General features: G+C 47.7%; 8 protein-coding genes across 8 annotated transcripts; 4 read left to right on the top strand and 4 right to left on the bottom strand.

The window, feature by feature from the left end:
* The first annotated feature begins 163 nt into the window (after positions 1-163).
* PHATRDRAFT_44934 (predicted protein) lies at positions 164-814 on the top strand. Its single transcript, XM_002179010.1, has one exon. The coding sequence runs from the start codon at positions 257-259 to the stop codon at positions 596-598; it is 342 nt and encodes a 113-aa protein (XP_002179046.1). The 5' UTR covers positions 164-256; the 3' UTR covers positions 599-814.
* Positions 815-2,495: 1,681 nt separating this feature from the next.
* On the top strand, positions 2,496-4,389 carry PHATRDRAFT_708 (predicted protein; the record flags this gene model as incomplete). Its single annotated transcript, XM_002179009.1, has 3 exons — positions 2,496-3,222; positions 3,296-3,409; positions 3,698-4,389. Coding segments are annotated over 3 exons (1,533 nt in total), but the record flags the coding sequence as incomplete, so codon positions are not given.
* Positions 4,390-5,762: 1,373 nt separating this feature from the next.
* PHATRDRAFT_34479 (predicted protein) lies at positions 5,763-6,254 on the bottom strand (the record flags this gene model as incomplete). The annotated part of the gene is made up of 1 exon (XM_002178789.1): positions 5,763-6,254. The coding sequence occupies one exon, from the start codon at positions 6,252-6,254 to the stop codon at positions 5,763-5,765; it is 492 nt and encodes a 163-aa protein (XP_002178825.1).
* A 301-nt stretch (positions 6,255-6,555) lies between these two features.
* Positions 6,556-7,429, top strand: PHATRDRAFT_44932 (predicted protein; the record flags this gene model as incomplete). The annotated part of the gene is made up of 2 exons (XM_002179008.1): positions 6,556-7,344; positions 7,376-7,429. The coding sequence occupies 2 exons, from the start codon at positions 6,556-6,558 to the stop codon at positions 7,427-7,429; spliced, it is 843 nt and encodes a 280-aa protein (XP_002179044.1).
* Positions 7,430-7,537: 108 nt separating this feature from the next.
* On the bottom strand, positions 7,538-9,280 carry PHATRDRAFT_44931 (predicted protein). The gene has a single exon (XM_002178788.1). It carries the CDS (start codon positions 9,125-9,127, stop codon positions 7,610-7,612), a length of 1,518 nt encoding a protein of 505 aa, XP_002178824.1. The 5' UTR covers positions 9,128-9,280; the 3' UTR covers positions 7,538-7,609.
* Positions 9,281-10,495: 1,215 nt separating this feature from the next.
* On the bottom strand, positions 10,496-12,471 carry PHATRDRAFT_44930 (predicted protein; the record flags this gene model as incomplete). Its single annotated transcript, XM_002178787.1, has 1 exon — positions 10,496-12,471. One exon carries the CDS (start codon positions 12,469-12,471, stop codon positions 10,744-10,746), a length of 1,728 nt encoding a protein of 575 aa, XP_002178823.1. The 3' UTR covers positions 10,496-10,743.
* A 409-nt stretch (positions 12,472-12,880) lies between these two features.
* On the top strand, positions 12,881-15,423 carry PHATRDRAFT_44929 (predicted protein; the record flags this gene model as incomplete). Its single annotated transcript, XM_002179007.1, has 1 exon — positions 12,881-15,423. Exon 1 carries the CDS (start codon positions 13,018-13,020, stop codon positions 15,421-15,423), a length of 2,406 nt encoding a protein of 801 aa, XP_002179043.1. The 5' UTR covers positions 12,881-13,017.
* Positions 15,424-17,746: 2,323 nt separating this feature from the next.
* On the bottom strand, positions 17,747-18,869 carry sUbi (ubiquitin-like protein). The gene has a single exon (XM_002178786.1). It carries the CDS (start codon positions 18,785-18,787, stop codon positions 17,981-17,983), a length of 807 nt encoding a protein of 268 aa, XP_002178822.1. The 5' UTR covers positions 18,788-18,869; the 3' UTR covers positions 17,747-17,980.
* Between the last annotated feature and the right edge of the window lie 24 nt (positions 18,870-18,893).

The raw sequence follows: 18,893 nt of genomic DNA, 5'->3' as shown, positions 1-18,893 counted from the left end.
CACGAGACGTCACTGACTGTGACACAATCGCGAGTCAATCAGCCGGACGTGGGCCCTCCGGCACGGACACCAGACGACAGCAGGTCGAAATCTCGATCGATCCGCGTTGTGTATGGCTTTGTGGCACCGAAACCAGAACACCACATCAGAATTTTCTGTACGGCGCTCACAAGAAAGAGCCTCTGATTCATCGCATTGTAGTCCATTAGCTATATATTTTCCGAGTTTCCTCTCTTTTTCTTTCTCGTCCAAGAATATGATTTCCCGAACCGCTGTTTTTTACTCCGTGGCATCCCTATTGTTGATGATCCTGGCCGACTCATCGTTAGCCTTCACGCCTCCCCGGCCGTCGTCTCCAGTTGTTAGCCAGTTCACCCAAGCCACGTTTTCTGCTAAAAAAGGCAAGGAAGATTTGAGCTATATTGAAACACGAGACATGACTCGGGAAGAAATGCAAGCGTTGAATAAACAGAATGAAGACATTATGAACGCAGAGTTGATTGGTATGACCGTTTTTTCGTTAGTCCTCAGTGTTCCTATGCTATACCTGGTGTGGGTCGGCTTTTTCTCCGAGACGGCGGGCGACTTTGATTTGTGATTCCTACTCGATGCTTCTCGTATGTCAAGATTACCCCATTTGTGCAACGAATGAAGTAAACTTTGGTCGAACTTCCTCATAGATTAAGATGACACAAAATCTGCGTTGGTCCTCACGCGGACGGGAGGCATGCTGTTCGTCTATCCTTATTTTGACAGCCCATCTTGGTCATATACGGGCATTTAAGTATCTTTAGGGTTTCATTTTCTTTTGATTACTTTGGTAAAGCTTGATAGAAGTCACTGTTGGTGACAGTGAAGCAGCTTATCAACCAAGGTTGAAGTGTTTGATTCTCAAAGGTATCCAAAGGCATCTAGACTATTCCGTCACAAGGCAAGCCTCTTTTTCGCCTATTATCGTACTGTCTATATTTCCCGGCTTCATGACAGTCTCACTTGACGGCGGCCACCCTTGCCCCGGGCCATTGCCGCAGCTTCCGGATTTCTTTTGTAGCTGACTGAACCCGGATTTGCTTTGATCGCGAACATTTACCAGCATGTCGGGTGAACTACGTCGGTCCGTCCGTCTCTCGTACAAGGACATTCGCTCACGATAGCACGGGAATGCCATTCTGCCATTCCCTTTTTCTTTTCGAAGAACATAAACTCATTCATTTCAAAAAAGGTCACCTATCATGAGGCGCTCCAAGTCAAACCCGGCGCGGTATGCCCGTAATTATCGTTCCATTTCACAGCGACAAATGACTGCGTATGACGGAATGGACGAAGATGAAGAAATGGAGCGATTACGGCAGGTTTTGCGCGACTCGAAAACGCACCTTGAAAAGGCTACGGCACCTTCCACCGATGGCGATGTGGATGACGCTGACTCCAAAGCCAAACCAAGCCGGAAGCGTACAAAGAGAGCCGAGACATCAGAAATCTTCATACATAGCATGCAAGATAGCAAAGAAACTGTAGAAATCGAATCCTCATACGAAAATATCTTGTCGAAGGAATTATTGGATGAGATGGGTGACGATCAGAACGCTTTGCTTTTGCCACCGACTAAGAAGAAGAGGCCGCCGAAAAAGCAGAAAATTGAGCTCACTTCGCAAGAAGTTCACCAGGCCAAGGCTTTGCAGAAGAAAACAGAGCGCAAATTAAAGCAACTAGAGCTGCGAAAGGAACAAAAGAAAAAACGAACGATGTTGTACGGGAAACTCGAAGAAACAGCTATTTCGAAGGAAGGCACGGCTCTGTTGTCCTCGTCGTCTACATTAGGGAAAAAGATGAGCAAACGGGAACAGCTGAAGCACTCACTAAAAAAAGAACGAGCAGGTCTTCAACTGACTGAAGAGGAATATGACTTGCTGTACAAAGATCGAGGAAACGTAGATCTCAAGTCGCTTGTCGAGAACAGTGCAGTGCCACAAACGGCAGAAGTAAAGACGCTACCGAGAGACAATCGCACATCTTTGTCGAATCTCACGCTGGCTCGAAAGTTGACGAGAGAGAAAGTAGAGAATAGTGCCGAAGTGCCTCAGCATGATCATGCGAAGGATGTGGCCTTCAACGACGTAGCGGTTGAATACGAAGACAGCAATGAAGTCCCTGCTTCTCATGGGCCAAGGAATTTCGTAGAAGTGGATACCGTACAAGCTAAATCCATTGTACAAATGTCAAGTGAGAACAAAGATGATAAAGCGACGTCCACAACATCATTTGCCGTACAGATGATGGCTTCGTTGTCCAGACTGAAAAAGGAAAGTGCTGTTGCATCCGAAAAGTTTTCCAAGGAACGGGAAAGAGAAGAACGGAAACGGAAAGAAGAGACAGGAAATATTCAGACCACTCAGAAGCGATACATACCTATTGAGAGCGCTGTACTTAAGTCTGCTGCCAGTCTGGGTATCGAACCTACAAAACCAGAAAACAGCTTTTTAGTGCGGGCTATCAATCGCCCCCAACATATCAAAGCTACTCGCTATAACCTGCCTGTTGCCGAAATGGAGTATGATGTAGTGGACGCTATTCGTACTAATGACGTGACAATTATTTGCGGAGAAACTGGGTCAGGGAAATCAACGCAGGTTCCACAAATTCTCTATGAAGCGGGGTTCACGACCGCCGTTAGTGATGCGTCGGAGAAAAACAACTTTATAATTGGTGTCACGCAACCTCGACGAGTTGCCGCCGTTTCTACTGCCAAACGAGTTGGCTATGAGATGGGCGTAGGCAACGGACAGACAATTACAAATGGAAGGAAGGGCGAAGGAAACCTAGTAGCCTATCAAACTCGATACGAAGTAGCAGGGCTTGGACCCGCGACTCATGTAAAATTTATGACAGATGGCATCCTTCTCCAGGAGATTCAATCTGATTTGCTCTTAAGAAAATACTCTGTTGTCATCCTTGACGAAGCACACGAGCGCAATCTCAATACGGACGTCCTCATCGGACTGCTCAGCGTAGCTATGCCGCTCCGCCACCAAGCAGCTCAAGAGGCTGGATCGGGGATTGTGCCTCTGAAGCTAGTTATCATGAGCGCAACACTTAGAGTCGAAGACTTTGTTGACAATGTCAAACTCTTTGGTTCCAACATTCCAGCAGTGGTTAAAGTACCTGGTAGGACTTATCCCGTCACTGTCCATCATAGTAAAGTCACTGAAATAGACAAGTACGGTACGTGACGCACACCCTAACTGGGCCATGCTTGATTCACATTTGAGCTAAAACCACCCAATTGACTTTTCAGAGGAAGCGGCATTTCGCATGATCAGCAAGATTCATAAAAAGCTTCCACAAGGTGGTATCCTAGTTTTCTTGACTGGTAAACAAGAAATTGTTCGGATGGTCAAAAGGCTTCGACGTGCATTGAACCCCAAAAATCAAGAAAGCCGAGCTGAAGCACCAGCTTCCACTTTTTTGGAAGCCAACGACGTAACTTTGTCAGGGTTTTCTAATGCGGTGGAAAACTCTACGATTCCCAGAGATATGGACGACGATGAAGCAGATGGCGACATCTTCAGAGCAGACCTTTCTGACGAGTACGACGACTCGGAAGAGTTCGACTTGAATCTTGGTAGCGCTGAAACAAAGGCTTCAGACAGCAAAGACGCCGGCTTTGAGAAAGCTCTGGTGCTGCCACTCTAGTAAGTTGAATACATTGTTGTATCGTTGTTTTATTCTTTAACACTTTCCTCACAAGCTCGTCCTTCCTATAGTTCTTTGTTACCAGCTGAGGAACAGGCCAAAATCTTTGCAACTGTACCTGAAGGGTATCGGCTCATTGTAGTTGCTACCAATGTCGCCGAAACTAGTATTACAATTCCTGGAATCTCCTACGTGGTCGACACTGGTCGACAAAAATGCCGGAATTACAATACTTCAACAGGCGTAACCTCCTTTGACATCATGTGGATAAGTAAAGCCGCGGCGGACCAAAGAGCGGGGCGTGCAGGTCGAACTGGACCTGGGCACTGCTACCGATTGTACTCGAGTAGTATGTATGCTAGACAGATGGATGCCTATGCACTCCCAGAGGTGTTGACGCGTCCGTTGGAAGATGTCGTGTTGGCTATGAAGGGAATGAATGTATCCAATGTTGGGGACTTTCCGTTTCCAACCCCGCCAGACCGGAAACAGCTTGATGCCGCGGTGCGACTGTTGGCCGATATTGGATGTGTCGATTTGTCGGAAATCGAAGAGAAAGGTGGCGACGGACAAGCGACTCGGCTTGGGGTGGCTGTCGCAAACCTGCCCTTGGGAGTGCGTTTCGGCAAGATGCTGCTGGTAGCTGCTCAGGCCGGAGTTCTTGATCATGCAATCGCGATGATTGCTGCGCTCACAGAGTCAAGCCCATTTGTTCATAATGGTCAATTGAGTAGCAACGGGTCGGATGAGGATAGCGATATCGAAATCAACATCAAAGATAAAGAAGATGTAGGTGCGAAGAAGAGGCAACTGTGGGCTCATAAGGGAGGCGATGTTTTAGCCATGATGCTGGCTACTGGGGCTTACGCTTTTGCAGGACACGATGCAGGTGGAGTATCCGAAAGGGTGGCATGTCGCAAATTTTGCGAAACGAATGGTTTGCATCCTGTAATCATGGAACGCATCCAGAAGATGCGCCTTCATTTGGCGAGACTAGTCAAGACGCGTCTTCCAAATGCACAAAGCATAGCCACCAGGACAGGCGGATTTTTGAGTTCCATGAAGCCTCCAAACAAACTTCAAGAGGACCATTTGAAACAAGCTATTGCATCAGGACTACTAGACAACGTTGCTATGCTGGCACCCTTTGGCTACTTTCCGGGGGAGCATACCTTCAATCTCCGATCTGCGTACATAAGCTGTTCTCTGAATGCCAGAGAGCCCCTTTTTATGGACCGCAACAGCGTTCTCTATTCCAGAGACTTTCGGACACTTCCTCAGTGGGTTTGTTTCGAATCCTTGCAACGAAAAACACTAAAAGACGGTACATCAGTCGCTGTAATGAAGAATCTTACGCCAGTAGACCCAATATGGCTGGGTCCGTTGGCAAAAGGGTCTCAAATGATCCGCTATGGCGAACCCTTGCTGTCCCCTCTTCCCACGTATGATGTCGACAAGGATGCCATTCTCTGCAGCGTCCTGACGAAATACGGTAGCCACGGATGGGAGATTCCGCCTGCGAAAATGGAAATGTTTGATGTACTCAATGCTCCTGGTAGAAAAGCGAGCGCAACCTTCGCAAAGGAGGATTCCTTCCGATGGTTCGCTAGATTCCTGTTGGAAGGCAAAGTTTTTTCGGAGTTGAAAAACCTGCCCGCCATGCTAAATGATAGTCCCGCTGTCATAACGAGACGTACACCTTTGGCCAAAGTTTCAGCTCTGGTGTCGGCCTTAGCGGGAGCCGGTGTCGACAGTGCTGCGGCTTTGAGCAAGCACTGGGCTGAAGAAGACGATAAATTTCTATTCAAAATTCTCAAAAGTTGGGTAAAAGCGCCAAATACGGCTGCAGCGAAGGAATTATGGATTGTCACGGTCAAGACACACGTTATGAACTGGAAATCGACCCACGAAAAACGACTTGTGGTGCAATAAGCAGTAATTGCCTTGGTCCTTTTTACGAAACGTAATAGGTTTTCGTGTAGAATACATGCACTAATCAAACCATGCTCTTGCTGCATCGATACTTTCCCTATCATCTGCTTCCCTTTGACTCATTGAGACTTAGAAAGTCAGGATTCGGTTTTGATTCCAGCTTCTCGCATGAGGGCGCACTGTTGCCGAAAGAGACTAGTCATGCGCTTTTGGATAAGATCGAGCTCGCCCATTGTTGTGAAGAATAAGCCAAGTTGAATCAAGAGGGGCTCGTGTCTGTCAAACATATCTCTGCTTTTACCCCAAAATTCGAGAGCTTTATTGGCAAAGACGGCAAGCAAGGTTCGGATCTCTCGCCCTACTACGGCAAGGCGTTGCTGGTTCAGAACTACATGGGCTTTTGCGCGGTACACGTCCATATTGTCGGGAATGTTCGCTGGCTTCGCTGCATGTTCATCGCTATTGTTAGTAGAATCATTCCGCTGTTCGTATCGGACTGTTTGGTGTGACGGTGCGAGAAGGGAGGAAGAGGCTGGCAGCCGTTCGTCCACAGAAATGAGCGGCTCATTCGAAACTGCAACTTGCAGACGATTGCAATTCGAATGGTTGCTGGACTCCGCTTGATTCATGATGCATATATGGAGAGATGTAGACTAGAGAGTGCTATCATGAAGTCAACCTGTACATCCATCCTTTTTCCGGCATTGTTTTTGTCCATGAAGTTTTCGGAACAGTGTGTTGGTTGCGTGAACGAGAGGTCGAGTCTGGGAGGCGTCGGGATTCCTCAAATACGGCTAGAAGGTCAGACACTAACAATCGCTTTGTACAGATAGTCAGTAGAGTGGATACTATACGGGGACTGATTTCCTCACAAGGATCATTTTGTCGACTTCGACCACGTTCCTTTTGCAAGCATGAACACATGCTACAATGGGTTTCGTGGCTGAATCCGCATTTCGAACTTGCGTTGTTCTTGTTGTATTTAAACTCTCGGGGAGGGAAGCATTGAGCGAGTCCGTAGAAAATTCTGAAGGAAAAAGCTTTCTACAGGGCCACAAAATTCCATCCGAAACGCTTTCCTCTTTTGGTTCGTATCCCAACCCGCTCAACCTCACGGACAGCGACCGCGCCAGATTTCATCCCGTTATTTCGTTCCCCACCATCCATACGCAAGACGGAACCGTCGTGCCGAACATTCAAATATTGGATTTTACATCAGCCAGTGCACATCGTCAGTTGGCGACACCCCAGGAACAACGTTTGAGACGGGAGGGAGGATCGTCGCCGACGGATCAACTTGTACGGAAAGACTATGCGGTAGGACGGTACGACGAAAATCGTGTGGGGCTTTACGAGTCTGCTCTGTTTGACGACTTGGAAAACCACATCGATGGGTACGCAGGACGGCGGACTCTGCACATGGGCATTGACTTGGATGGACCTTTGCTGACTCCGGTGCACGCGTTCTGCGACGGCACAGTTCTCAACGTGGGATTTAACGCCGCATTGGGAGACTATGGAAATGTTATTGTTGTAGAGCATAATCTTCCTTCACAAAATATGGACTTGTCTACGGAACGTCGACGAGTCTATGCCTTGTACGGCCATCTAGATGATGCGGCGATCGTCGACAAAAAGACAGGCGACAAGATTGTCAAGGGCCAAGTACTGGGCAGGATGGGAGACATCCACCAAAACGGGGGGTGGTTCATACCGCACGTTCATTTTCAGCTATCGCTTCATGCCCCAGAAACGCACGACATGCCCGGAGCTGTCTCGATGGCTGACCGGACCCGAGCTTTGATTGAGTATCCCGATCCCAGATATATATTGGGACCGCTTTACTAGACGAAGTCGACTATCTCGTCAGATGAGAAGACTTCTTCCCTGCCTAGAAACTAATGGAGCAAACGAAGTTGAACAATTTTGCACCTTAAAACACTGACCGTAAACTAAATCAAACAAAATAATGTGTACACCGATTTCACGTCCTTTGCTGTGAAAAGGACAATTCTTGTTGCAACATGCGGATACGGAGCTCCTCCCACTTCTTTGGTGACGTAACACAACTTGCGTGACCTGCGCCCGGCCAGTAAATGAGTTGTACGCGATCCGCTATATACTCTTGACGGTACAAGTCGTACAGCTCTTTCACCTTCGGAGCATTCACGATTTCGTCCCGCTCCGCCAACGCCAGCAGTACATGCGTTTGGCTGGGCAATTCGTCCAACCACAGTTCACTATTGTACCACGAAAAATGTCGTCGCAAGTAATATTCCGTAAAGAGCTCGGAACTTGCCAGCATGCGAATTTTAGAAACACGCCGTGAATACAAAAAGTTAGCCATCACGTCGGGTTCACTCAGTAGAATAGTGACGGGGTCCAGCAAGACAAACTGTCGAATTCGATCCCGGAATTCTGTGTCATACAAAAGCCAAGTTAAGAGACATGAACCAAACGAATGACCACAGCAGAGCAAATCTTGCTCGGTACCCAGGTGCTTGTTGACAATTTCGGAAACTCCGGTGACGGTCTCGCGTTCTGTCACGGCCTGAAAGCCAAGTTCGCACGATATGGATCGGTTTTCAAACAAAAACACGGCTCGGCCGTCGATGGCCAAGCCACAGAGAATCATGGGCAAGTACAGCACAAGACCACCCGGGGCAATTCCATGGAAGAACAAAAGCGGTAAAAGCTTGTCTGAACCTTTTTGTGCCGGGCGGTACCAACCGGCGAGTCCTGATTCTTTGGCAACCACTCGTCGGTACCCCAACGCCCAAAGAAGAAAAGAGGCTGCTAGTTTCAAAAGAAGAATGGCCACATATACAAGCAGTGGCCTGTGTATGGGGTACACATCCTCTAGTGATAACCGTCGCGGCTGGTAGCATCCACCCGAGCCCGGTAAGAATACGAGACCCATGCGTTCCTCTATGACTCGGAAGCACTCGTCCATTTCAACATGTTCACAGGATTCCATTTCCGACACATTCTTTCCGAAAAACGCCCAAGCAAAAAAATTGTTCATGTCTTCTCTTTGCAAGCCATCAATTGACCAGGTCTCTATCGAATTATCGCAGTCGTCTTCTTCGTCACCGCTGCCCACGCTGCTTGTGTCGGAAGCTGACGATGACATACTCGAAGATTGGAGCGGAGCTAGTGGAGGAGGATGCCCACTTCTTCTCGCGATCGGTAGGATTTTCTTCTTTACTGCATCGGGCATGGAGGCCTTCGTACAATTCATGGGCGTAAACCAGTCATAGAGAAAGTCCGTCAGCGCTTCCCGTGAATCACGGCCTGTTTGGTGTGACGTCGAAGCGATGCGATCGAGAATGCGAATGAGTAGTAAGTGTTGGGAACTCCCATAATCGCGATAAGGATGCGGAGCTGTCCGTTGGTTCGCTTTTGGCACCATATACGTATAAAAAAGGACGGCAAAGGCTACTTCCAGGACGAGCCAGCAGCCCAAAGGAGTCGCAACATTCCAGGATGATGGTTCTAGCATGCTGATATTCGTCTTGTACGAAAGATTGACTCCAAGAGCCAGAGATAGACGTTTACTTGCCTAATACAAGAGGGTCTAAGTGGCAATCTCGCTTCTGTTCTTCCTCCTAGTCAGTGTCTAACGAGTAAAATAGACCAGAAGCATCTGCTGAAAGGTACATGAGGTTGACAGCACAAGGCAGCAGTACTGGTCTCTGGAGGGCGACTGGGAGAACGTTATGGAAGACCATCAAACCAACGATCAATTTGAGAACCGTTCTGGCGTCTGCAAGGAAAACGGCGAAGGTAACCGCATGCATATCGGATTGGCTCAAAACTGTCTTTATGCATTTGTGTAGTATTGATTAGGCTCACGATAGCCAATCAAAATAGTATACCGTTGGTTTGGTACGGACTCTAGAATGACCCGGACTCCCATGATAGGAGTACTCAAGGTCAAATATGTGTAAAATCAGCTCAAGTATAATCCACTCCATGGGGATCCTGATGATGTCAGAAAAGTGACGCCATCCTCTTAAACGATGTGTATTCGAGCGAAAATAATGGTCTATACTGCCGAAGACGGTTGACCACAGAGGAATAAGTACTGACAGTGGATAATGCGACCAAAGCAGACGTTCCCAACCTCGCGCATGGACTCTGAGACAGGATGACCTGAAAATGACAGTTTTATGTTTCTCCGAACAGTACCTGTTAGCCATAACCACGAATTTGCTTCTGGCTCCTGACGCAGCAACGACGACTTCTTTCTTGAGAGATTCCGCCTCTCTCCAAGAAACGCATGACTGGCAACACCTCAGTACGGGAAAATGACCGAGGATGTCTGACACCGACGTATAAAAAAGGGTTCCAAAATCCGCACACGCCACCCCAGGTTTCCGGTTCGGGTCGGACGCGTGATGCAGACCAGCTTGGCGTGGCCACGCATGCTAGCAAAGGAAGAAAGCTAAGACAGGATACCACGACAGCTTGTCCTTTGCGTGTCCTGAGAAAAGGACGATAGGAATGAGAACTTCGGCTATCGCAACAGCTCAGCTCGGGAAAGTATCCCGGGACATGCAACATTCGCCTGAGTAAAAGCGGGTCACCAAACGACACACTTGGCCGGAAAAAGATAAACAAAACAGATGAGAAGATGTTGCACCACGAGAAGCCTCCATCACCGTTACTCGAGTCCACCTCACAACACCTCAGCACCAAACATCATTTGGGCCACTGTCACTAACTGTTAAGTCGATTTGCTAATTTCGTCGGCACCGACACCGACACCACCCAATCCTTATGGGACGCGTCCTTTTCTCGCCAGCCAATTGTTGCCAAGCCTTAAAGTATCGCGGCAGAGTTTGTTGCCGGGAAGACTGATACCCGTTTAAAAAATGTCGGAAATGGACCACGTTGAAAGGCAGCACTGTGTCAGATAATAGACCGAAACAGGAACTTTCTCGAAGAATTGACGTCTCTACGGCAATGTCCCGAGGAGATGGAAACCAGTGAGTGCGCTTCGGCTTTAAAAACTATCAATCCACCTGATTTATTTTTCCTATCACTCGCTTCTATTTCTTTTCTAACTGTAAATTGGAATTCCTTTTGACGGAAATGCTCAATACTACACTTATGTTAATGTGCCTGAAACATTGTTGGCATCCAGGCAACCAATTGCTCATAATTGTGCTCCAGCGTATTCAGATCCTCGTGGACAAGCTGTACCCATCCCGCATCTGAGCGAATATCCACAGTTGGTTCGATAAGGATTCCGGGCTCCCGGAAGTGATCGTAGACCTCCCAGTTCAGGACACTTGGTAGCGCATCTATTTCTTCCAGATGCTTTACTTCGTTCAGCACGCCCGACGCGTAATTGATTAAGTGCACCATGCACCCCTGCGCTCGCAATGCGGGAAAAGCGGGATAGGTCACTTTCCAGCTTTCTTCATCCCCTAATAAAGCGTCGACCGTCATATCCAATGCGTTGTATCCGATGCAAGCCATGGTGAGCGGACAAAAGTCCATATTATGCTGGCGGCAATTCACTTCGACCAAGACCGGCCCACGGTCGGATGTGACAATCACTTCATTGTGGCTCAAACCCCATTTTACACCCAAAGCTCGTAAGACGTCTAGCACATAGTCACAAACCACTGGTACTTGCGGATCACTATGCGAATCAACCAGACGCGTGCAAACATAGCAAAAGGGAGCACCATTTGCTTGCGTCTTGTCGTACCTCCACACTGCCGCAACTTTCGGAACACCATCGCGCAGTACGACATCTACGGCGTACTCGCAACCTTGCAGGAACTCCTGAACAAGAACAGAATCGTGCCGACCTTTGCACCCAAAAACCGCCGTGGACGTTATTGAATTCCACGCAGATTCTATTTCAGCATTGTCATGGCATAAATGGACGGATTCCGACGCGACCCCTCGAAACGGCTTGACGATTACTGCTTGCAGGGATTCCCCTGTTGATAGGCCCAGCTCTTGCGCAAAGGCTTGGGCTTCGTCCAGCGAATCACACATCTTTTGTTTAACAGACTCCAAACCTACTGATTTAACGCGATCATTCATCTTGTATTTGTGTCTTCGAGCTGATAACATGACCGGCTTGTCCCGGCAGGCTACACCTAAAACCTCTCGTAAAGCTTCCGCACTTTCCAAGCCCGAATCCGATTCGCAATACACTGCCTGCCATGCAACGGGTAATGACTGCCAGATAGCAAGAGTGGTCTCGTCTTGCGGAACTCGCATGGAATCCCACTGTGCCTGCGACTCTGGTTCCGTAGCTGACAAAAACGCGTATAAATAGTCGGACAGAACGGTCACGACGGCGGTATCGGGGAAGCGTTCCCGAACGGCGTTCGCTAAATAAAGACCATGGTACGGACAGAAAGCGTCCATAAGAACGACAGCCCGTTTGGGAGGTTCCTCCCCATTATACTCCACACAAGGTAAATTAGAAGATCCAGCTCGCAGCGTAAACCCGCTCGTTTTCCGCAGATCAACTGTGGCGTTTCGGGGATGGGATCGGAAAAGCGCAGCGCGTCCAAAAAGGGCAGTAACTGGACCAAGCAAAATAGCACTCGTTCCTAGAACCAGAGCCAGCCAATTGCGTGAACGCATTTTCTGGTTGCTGTTAGGAACGAGACGTACATTGACACCAACAGTGAATATCGTCTCTCGCAGCCAATAGATTGACGCCTCGCTCAAACAGCAACAGAATGGGCGAGAAAACATTCCGGACAGCACGTGGTAGTGCGGAGTATCGGTCTCCGAATCTTTCAAATTCACAATCACGACGTAAAATGCAAATTTAAATTTGACTAAAAGACTGTTTTTGTTATAATCCATGGTCTAATATTTCCACTTATAATTCATTATATGATTTTTAGTACCGCTATTATCGCCGAGGCTTATCTGTAAAATATCACTTTTTACTGCCTGCCATGCTCATCAGAAGGTAGTGTCCTGTTTTTTTTATTATCAACGGCCATATGTATCGCTTTTTTTCTTCTTGGTCTTATCATATTGTAAGAAAACCTTCCGGTATCCAAACGGATAGATACCGAAACAACTGGCTTACAGTTAGCTGTACGGAAAATTCGTGAGCCAAAAAAATCTTGTTGCCAACTTTCGCTGATCAAATTCGCGCGTTCGTTGGCGACCACTTCATCTATGGAAAATCCGAACACAAAGCAAATCGCAGTTTGACTATCATCTACCGAAAAGAAAACGTGAAAGGTTTCCATTGTCCCTAAATCGTCAACCTTAGATCTGGAGGAGTTGACGAGCTTTCAAGCAGAAAAACAACCCTCTTTCGCTGTCGCTAAGAAATCGAGTCTCCTTGCTTTCTGCATTTTTCCTACCAAAAACGCTCTGAATTTTTCCACCAGCGTGATGCAAGACTTTGGCAACACTGAATGTAGCGAAAGGAGCTGGACATCCTACCGTCCCCGTTTGGACAGTATTGCAAGTACCACGAGCACAGGAAATAGTGTGAGGAAAGCTCCCTCCAGCCCAACAAGAAACGCCAGAAATTCGTCTCCCTCACAGGGTATGGGAATGTTGACCACATCGCCCATCGTCAACCCAAGACTAGTCCATCTTCCGGACAAGAGTCTTGGTTCGTCGACCCTGGCATATCCAGCGAACACGACCCAGAATAGCGACTTCGCATCAACAAAAATCAAAAGTGTTGTTGACAGTGATCATGAAGTTTGTGCCACAACGGCGATTCCGCAGCATTCTAGACACGCTGGTGTTTCAGTGCTCGAGAAACAGTATAGCTGCAACCAACGAGCACTTTTGTCGTTGGAACCTCTCGATCAGCGGCTTGACCAGGCGCATGACGGACAGCGGCAACAAGACTCCTCTCGAGCAACTCCCTACCAAGAAACTCTGTCTCCAATAAAAGAAATACGGACTCGCAGCCAATCACATTTTGAGTGTGAAAGTGATATGAACATACCTTTTGACGAAGAGGAAACAGTGGAAGACAGGAACAAATCTTTTATGAATGTGGCTGCTACAGGCTCGCTGCTGCTACATTCATCAAACAACGTGGAAGGCTCCTACATTGTTCCTCCCAATCGAAGGAACTGCAATTCTGACTTAGTCACTTCTCGCGTTAGCTTAGCCCTGTCCCGATTGTCTACCCCTTTGGATCATCAATTGCTAAATACGTGTAGCAATCACAAAGCGCGCTCTGGCGAAGCAGATGTTCAACAAGATTCTTTTGGTACATTCTCCAGCACACTGAATCGGCATCAACCCGAAGATGACGATTCGCTTTTTGACTTTCAAGAAGGCCAGAAATCAGCGATCTTTACTGCTGCTCATCGTCCAGTAAAGCACTCCGAAGGAAGCAATAAATCAAGCAAGTCATTGAGCACCTCCATTTCATTGCACAGGCAGCACCACGACAACGATGGTACGGGCTCAGAGAATGAGCAAGGCAATCTTTCGCCAAAATATTTGCGAGAGCGATCCCAGGCGGCTTGGAAACGCAAAAAAATTCTTCACAGCAAAAGACCAACGCTAATAGCTACCGTTCCATCGCCAGATTCTGTAGACATTGGCGCAAGTTCTGCCATATCGTTCGCGAAGATCATCGTTCCGAGTCAACATCTACACAACGACAACGAGGACGAAGCAGAAGATGCAACGTTGGGTGGCAACTCTCTCAATTCGGAGTACACAAAATCAATGGAATCTGAAGTCGAAGATGCCTTCAAAGATATTTTCATGATCGGTTCCGGGACATATACACAACCTGGTCGAAGGAAAGTGAAATGCAATCCAAATGCTAGGGAGCGCCTGCGTACTTGCGTAGAAGAAGGGGGCAATGATACCTATGAAAACAACACCTTGGCAACGTGCAATGACGACAATTGGGATGATTCTTTTACTGTTAAACGAAACTTGACAAGTCCGCCTCAACACTCTCCCAAACGAACCAGCGAGCTAGACCACAACAATGCACTACTAGAGGCTTTGGGAGTAGTGGAGAGTAGCCTGAACGCCTTTGGAGCAGTTCTGGGCTTTGATGTAGGCACTAAGACTACTGAAACCATCAAAGCAAAAGCATTGAACACATCGGCATCAAACGCGAGACATGATGCCGTGACTGGCTTTCAGAATTTGTTAGAATTCGCTTCAGATGTTCTGTTGGGATCCCCGTCGACTGAAACACCGCTTTCAATTGTCGACCAGGATTCAGCAAAAGCTGTCACGTTTTCGGCGCCTTTACTTGAAAACGATCGGCGCCTCGTAGATTTGGCATTGGAAACAGCCTTGTCTTGGCATCGAATGAAAGGACACACAGTGGATTCAGCGTATGAATTGAATATTGTGGACGACATAAAATTTATTGTCGTCGATCTCAAATTGCCTCTTGGGCTCGTTTTTCAAGAAAATACTGGTGGTTGCTGGGTGGCCAAAGTCCTCTCCTCTGGAACTACAAATACGAGTCGATCCGTCACTGTGGGAGACCAGTTGGCTGCCATTGATGGGGTGAGCGTGATCAAAATGAAAGTTAATGAGATCGCATCAATCATAGGAGAGAAACGCTTTGAAACTGTGTTGACATTTCTACGGTACATTGGGCCCGTGCGTTCTGCTCCTAGCTACACAAAAGACATAGAGGGCTGCAATATTGCACCAAAGCCATTGGCGTCGATCGTGGATACAGGATGGAGGTTCCAGACAACACGTGCTGGCTCAGTCATAAAAAGCAATAAACTGGATGAGGCGGTGGAAGAAAACGAGACAACAGAAAAGAAAAGTTTCGTCTTATTTTCGTAAAAAAGCAAAGCATCAGCTGAAAAGGGGAATTGTGAAAAGAGTCGGGTAGCCGGATGCCAACAGTGTCAAGCCAATTTCTTCGTTGCGACAGGGAAGGCAATTGGGGGTTAGCGCCCCATGTCTAACTTTCGTGTGCCCTGTACTACCGCCAAGCCCAATACGTTCCGAAAAATACGCACGCTTTATTGTTTGCCTGATTGACAGTGAGAGGTTTTTCGCTAATTATGCCTTCGAAATAAAATGGAACTCTCCTGTGCGTCGTCCAATCTCGATCTTGATAAAGGTAGGAGCAGAATGAACGCGTTTACTGTTAGCTGTCGAGTAGCCAAGCGAACACTGGTATTTCTCGTCAAAGCTGTTTTCTTCATTTTGGCTGTAAAACGTAACAGGAAATGACTGTGAATAGTTTCTCGGCTTCACAGCCGGATTGGTAAATAATCTACTCCTTAAAAGCTATAGATAGAACGCACCTACACCCAATTCAATCCATTTCTTGGACATCTTCCTGAGCTCGAAACTTTTTCCACCTTTCCATTTGGAGAGACCAACAAGTAGATCAAGGATTGGCTGATACCGTAGATCTTGAATGACGCTACTTATTCATTTGCTCAGCTGCATTGTTTACTGTTAGCTGCTTCCCGTAGCTTTCGACAACGGTCGGTATCCGGAACAAAGTTTTGGCGTTTAGTTTCATTAGTTTTAATACTTAATATACGAGCGCCAAATGATGCTTCTTAGACTGAACACGTTCTGTCCCCTTTAGCGAGTTTTTCACCTTTTCCCATCCCCTCTGGTGAATTTCCTCAAGATTGACAGAGATACAATATCAGAAATGGAAAATGGCCATCTTGTCACCTTGCCTGTAAAGGAGATTTTGACGAAACCGTAAGGATCAACCGCGATGCCAGCAAGTAGCCGTGCTCTGTACTTATCGCGTCTTCGGAGGGCATTTTTATTACGAGTCCACCCGGACCGTTTCCGGATGTACGATTCCGACATCAGGGTCAGGCAGGCCACTCTCGTCAAGGCTCTTTCATCCCGAATGGGCCAAGTGGATTTTGCTGCTTGGCAGCGATCTGATCTCATCAGTCCGGGGTACTGTAAAGCTTCATACCAACTCTCAACTTCAGCCACAGAAAAGAATGAAGAATATGTGTACTGTGTGGAACGACGAGACGGGTCACTGCAATCACAATCGATTTGTTTACACACTTCCGTGGAAGAGATAATTGACGCCATGCAGAAGGCTTTGAAGCGATCAGGTGCAGCACAAATTTCTGCCCCCTCAGATTTGTCTTCAGAAGGGTCACTTCTGGCTAGATCTAAAGCCACGGACGAGGTCACATCCCCTGAAAGCATGGCACAAGAGCTGAACCCGTCATTCACATCAGAACAATCCTCGCATGTTGATCATCGATTCGACAAAGTCTCCCAGCGTGGCCGTGACCTGAGCCAATTCTTGGATAAACTTAAGTTTGACGATGTTGAAGATCGGAAACAATCGCGTACGGATGCGCAGGCCGCTGCACAGGCGACGCGACAACGGTACCAGTTTCAATCAGTCGACGCCACATCTATGGGCTGGTCGTCGAATTCTGTCGCTGTCTTGCTACGCCGACTATTGGAGTTGTATGAAGAGCACGGCGACAAGCTCCAAGTAACTTCGTTTTACCCATTACGGATTGTTTTTACTCCGGACGATTTCCATAACTCATTGGATATTTATGGAGGAGTGTTGCGGTTGAATTCAGGATCTACCCCAATCCAATGGCTGCAACACTTACAGCGAATAGACGCTTCCACCATGGAAGAAGTAAAGCAACACCGTGAGTTACTTTCGGAACGTGTGAAAATTGTACAGAGCACCCTAGGAGTCAAACTGAAGAAGGGATTTTCATGCTCAAACCGTGATTACTGGTATTTTGTGGAAGGTCTCCTACCCGACGCACACCTATATTCCGAACAACCAAACGCGGATGCCTTAGTTGTGATAGAATCGAAGGACGAAGTAGGTTCTCAGGCAATCACGGTGACGGTAGAAAGCTCATACACGGTACGGCGCCCAAAAGTGACACAAGAAGGGACTGTCCGCGTGGGAGCCAACTCGGACCGTCACTTCCTCAATTCAACTATCGCTCGATTCACGGATCAAGCTCGAACACGAATGAGGCAGACTGAGCGTCAAAAGGAAACATGTCGCACACTCACTCAACGGCTTCAGTATGAGTGGGGATTGCAGCGCGTCTATTCGCTGGGTACGGTTAGTCTGGATCATTATTGTGAAGCGTTGGCCCGATTGCTGACGACGCGTCCATTCAACTTAGACCGGTTAGCGGGACAACAGCTTGGTATTGCCGCCAGCGGACATTTTTGTCACTTATCCGACGATGGGTCGATTGTAATTCCGTATGATTGGAGTTGACGAAGACTGCATGTTTTATCCGTGCTGTTTTGTTATTTTATCAATAGAAGCAATCTCTAACGCTGTGAAGTCTCGAATGAAATAAGAAAGCAATACTGTTGTCAAGTAGACGCATTTTGCTGACTGTCCATCTTATTATGTGTCCAGCTTCATCTTTGTCAACGCATCGTATAGTTTGTTTTCATTATCTCGACGCTTAAAAAGCTTGGTCAGTTTGGTCGACTTTCCTTTTCCGTCAGTTGCCACAAGCTTGCCCTTATAGTCAAATTCACCTGGCCGCGGGGAGCTCGCCAAAATGACATCCTCCATGGGCGATCCTTCCATACGCTTTGGGGCTTGACCAATCCAATAGAGAGCCCGGCGGACCACAGTAGGTGCTGTAGTAGACACTGTTTCGGATGGATCCGTGGACGAGCCCTCCGTCGACGTCTTTTCGCTGCGAGAAGTCGCCACGAACGCGTTCATCAAGTTGCGATCGTCATCGGTCAAGCCCTGCAAGTGTTGTTTGACGAAGTCTTCGTCGACGAGTTCGACATCCCGTCCTAAGAACTTTCGCGCCAAACTGCTGGCGCTGCTAACCACGCCACCACGCAGCCGCAGCACTAGATGCAAAGTGGCGTCATCGCCAACGTCGTAATCGTCCAAGGTTTTAGCATCCTGTAATTGCTGTCCTCCAAATATGAGCCGTTGTTGTTCCGCCGGAATACCTTCTTTTTCAGCGATTTTGGCCTTGACCTCTTCAATTGATTCGCCTTCCTCCACCTCGATACTGACAGTTTTTCCGGTCAAGGTTTTTACGAACAGCTGCATACCGCCACGGACTGACAAGACTGACGCCAGTGCCGTTCGTGGCGCGTGCGGAACCTGGCCACCCCAAGGAGAGATTGCGGCATCAGACGAAAGAACCAGAAGCGTCGCGAAGAGAGCAAACGGAAGCTTCATTATGAGATGTATTTCTGCGTTACCCTGATCAAAATATTTTGATCAAGAGTAAAACAACAATCGTTTGTTTCACTGTGAAGAGGAGAGGATTTTGTTTGTGTCTCCT

Source organism: Phaeodactylum tricornutum, chromosome 5 (assembly GCF_000150955.2).
Source record: "Phaeodactylum tricornutum CCAP 1055/1 chromosome 5, whole genome shotgun sequence".
NCBI lineage: Eukaryota > Bacillariophyta > Bacillariophyceae > Surirellales > Neidiaceae > Phaeodactylum > Phaeodactylum tricornutum.
The sequence above is the reverse complement of the archived record's forward strand: the minus strand, read 5'-3'. Positions and strand labels throughout refer to the sequence as shown.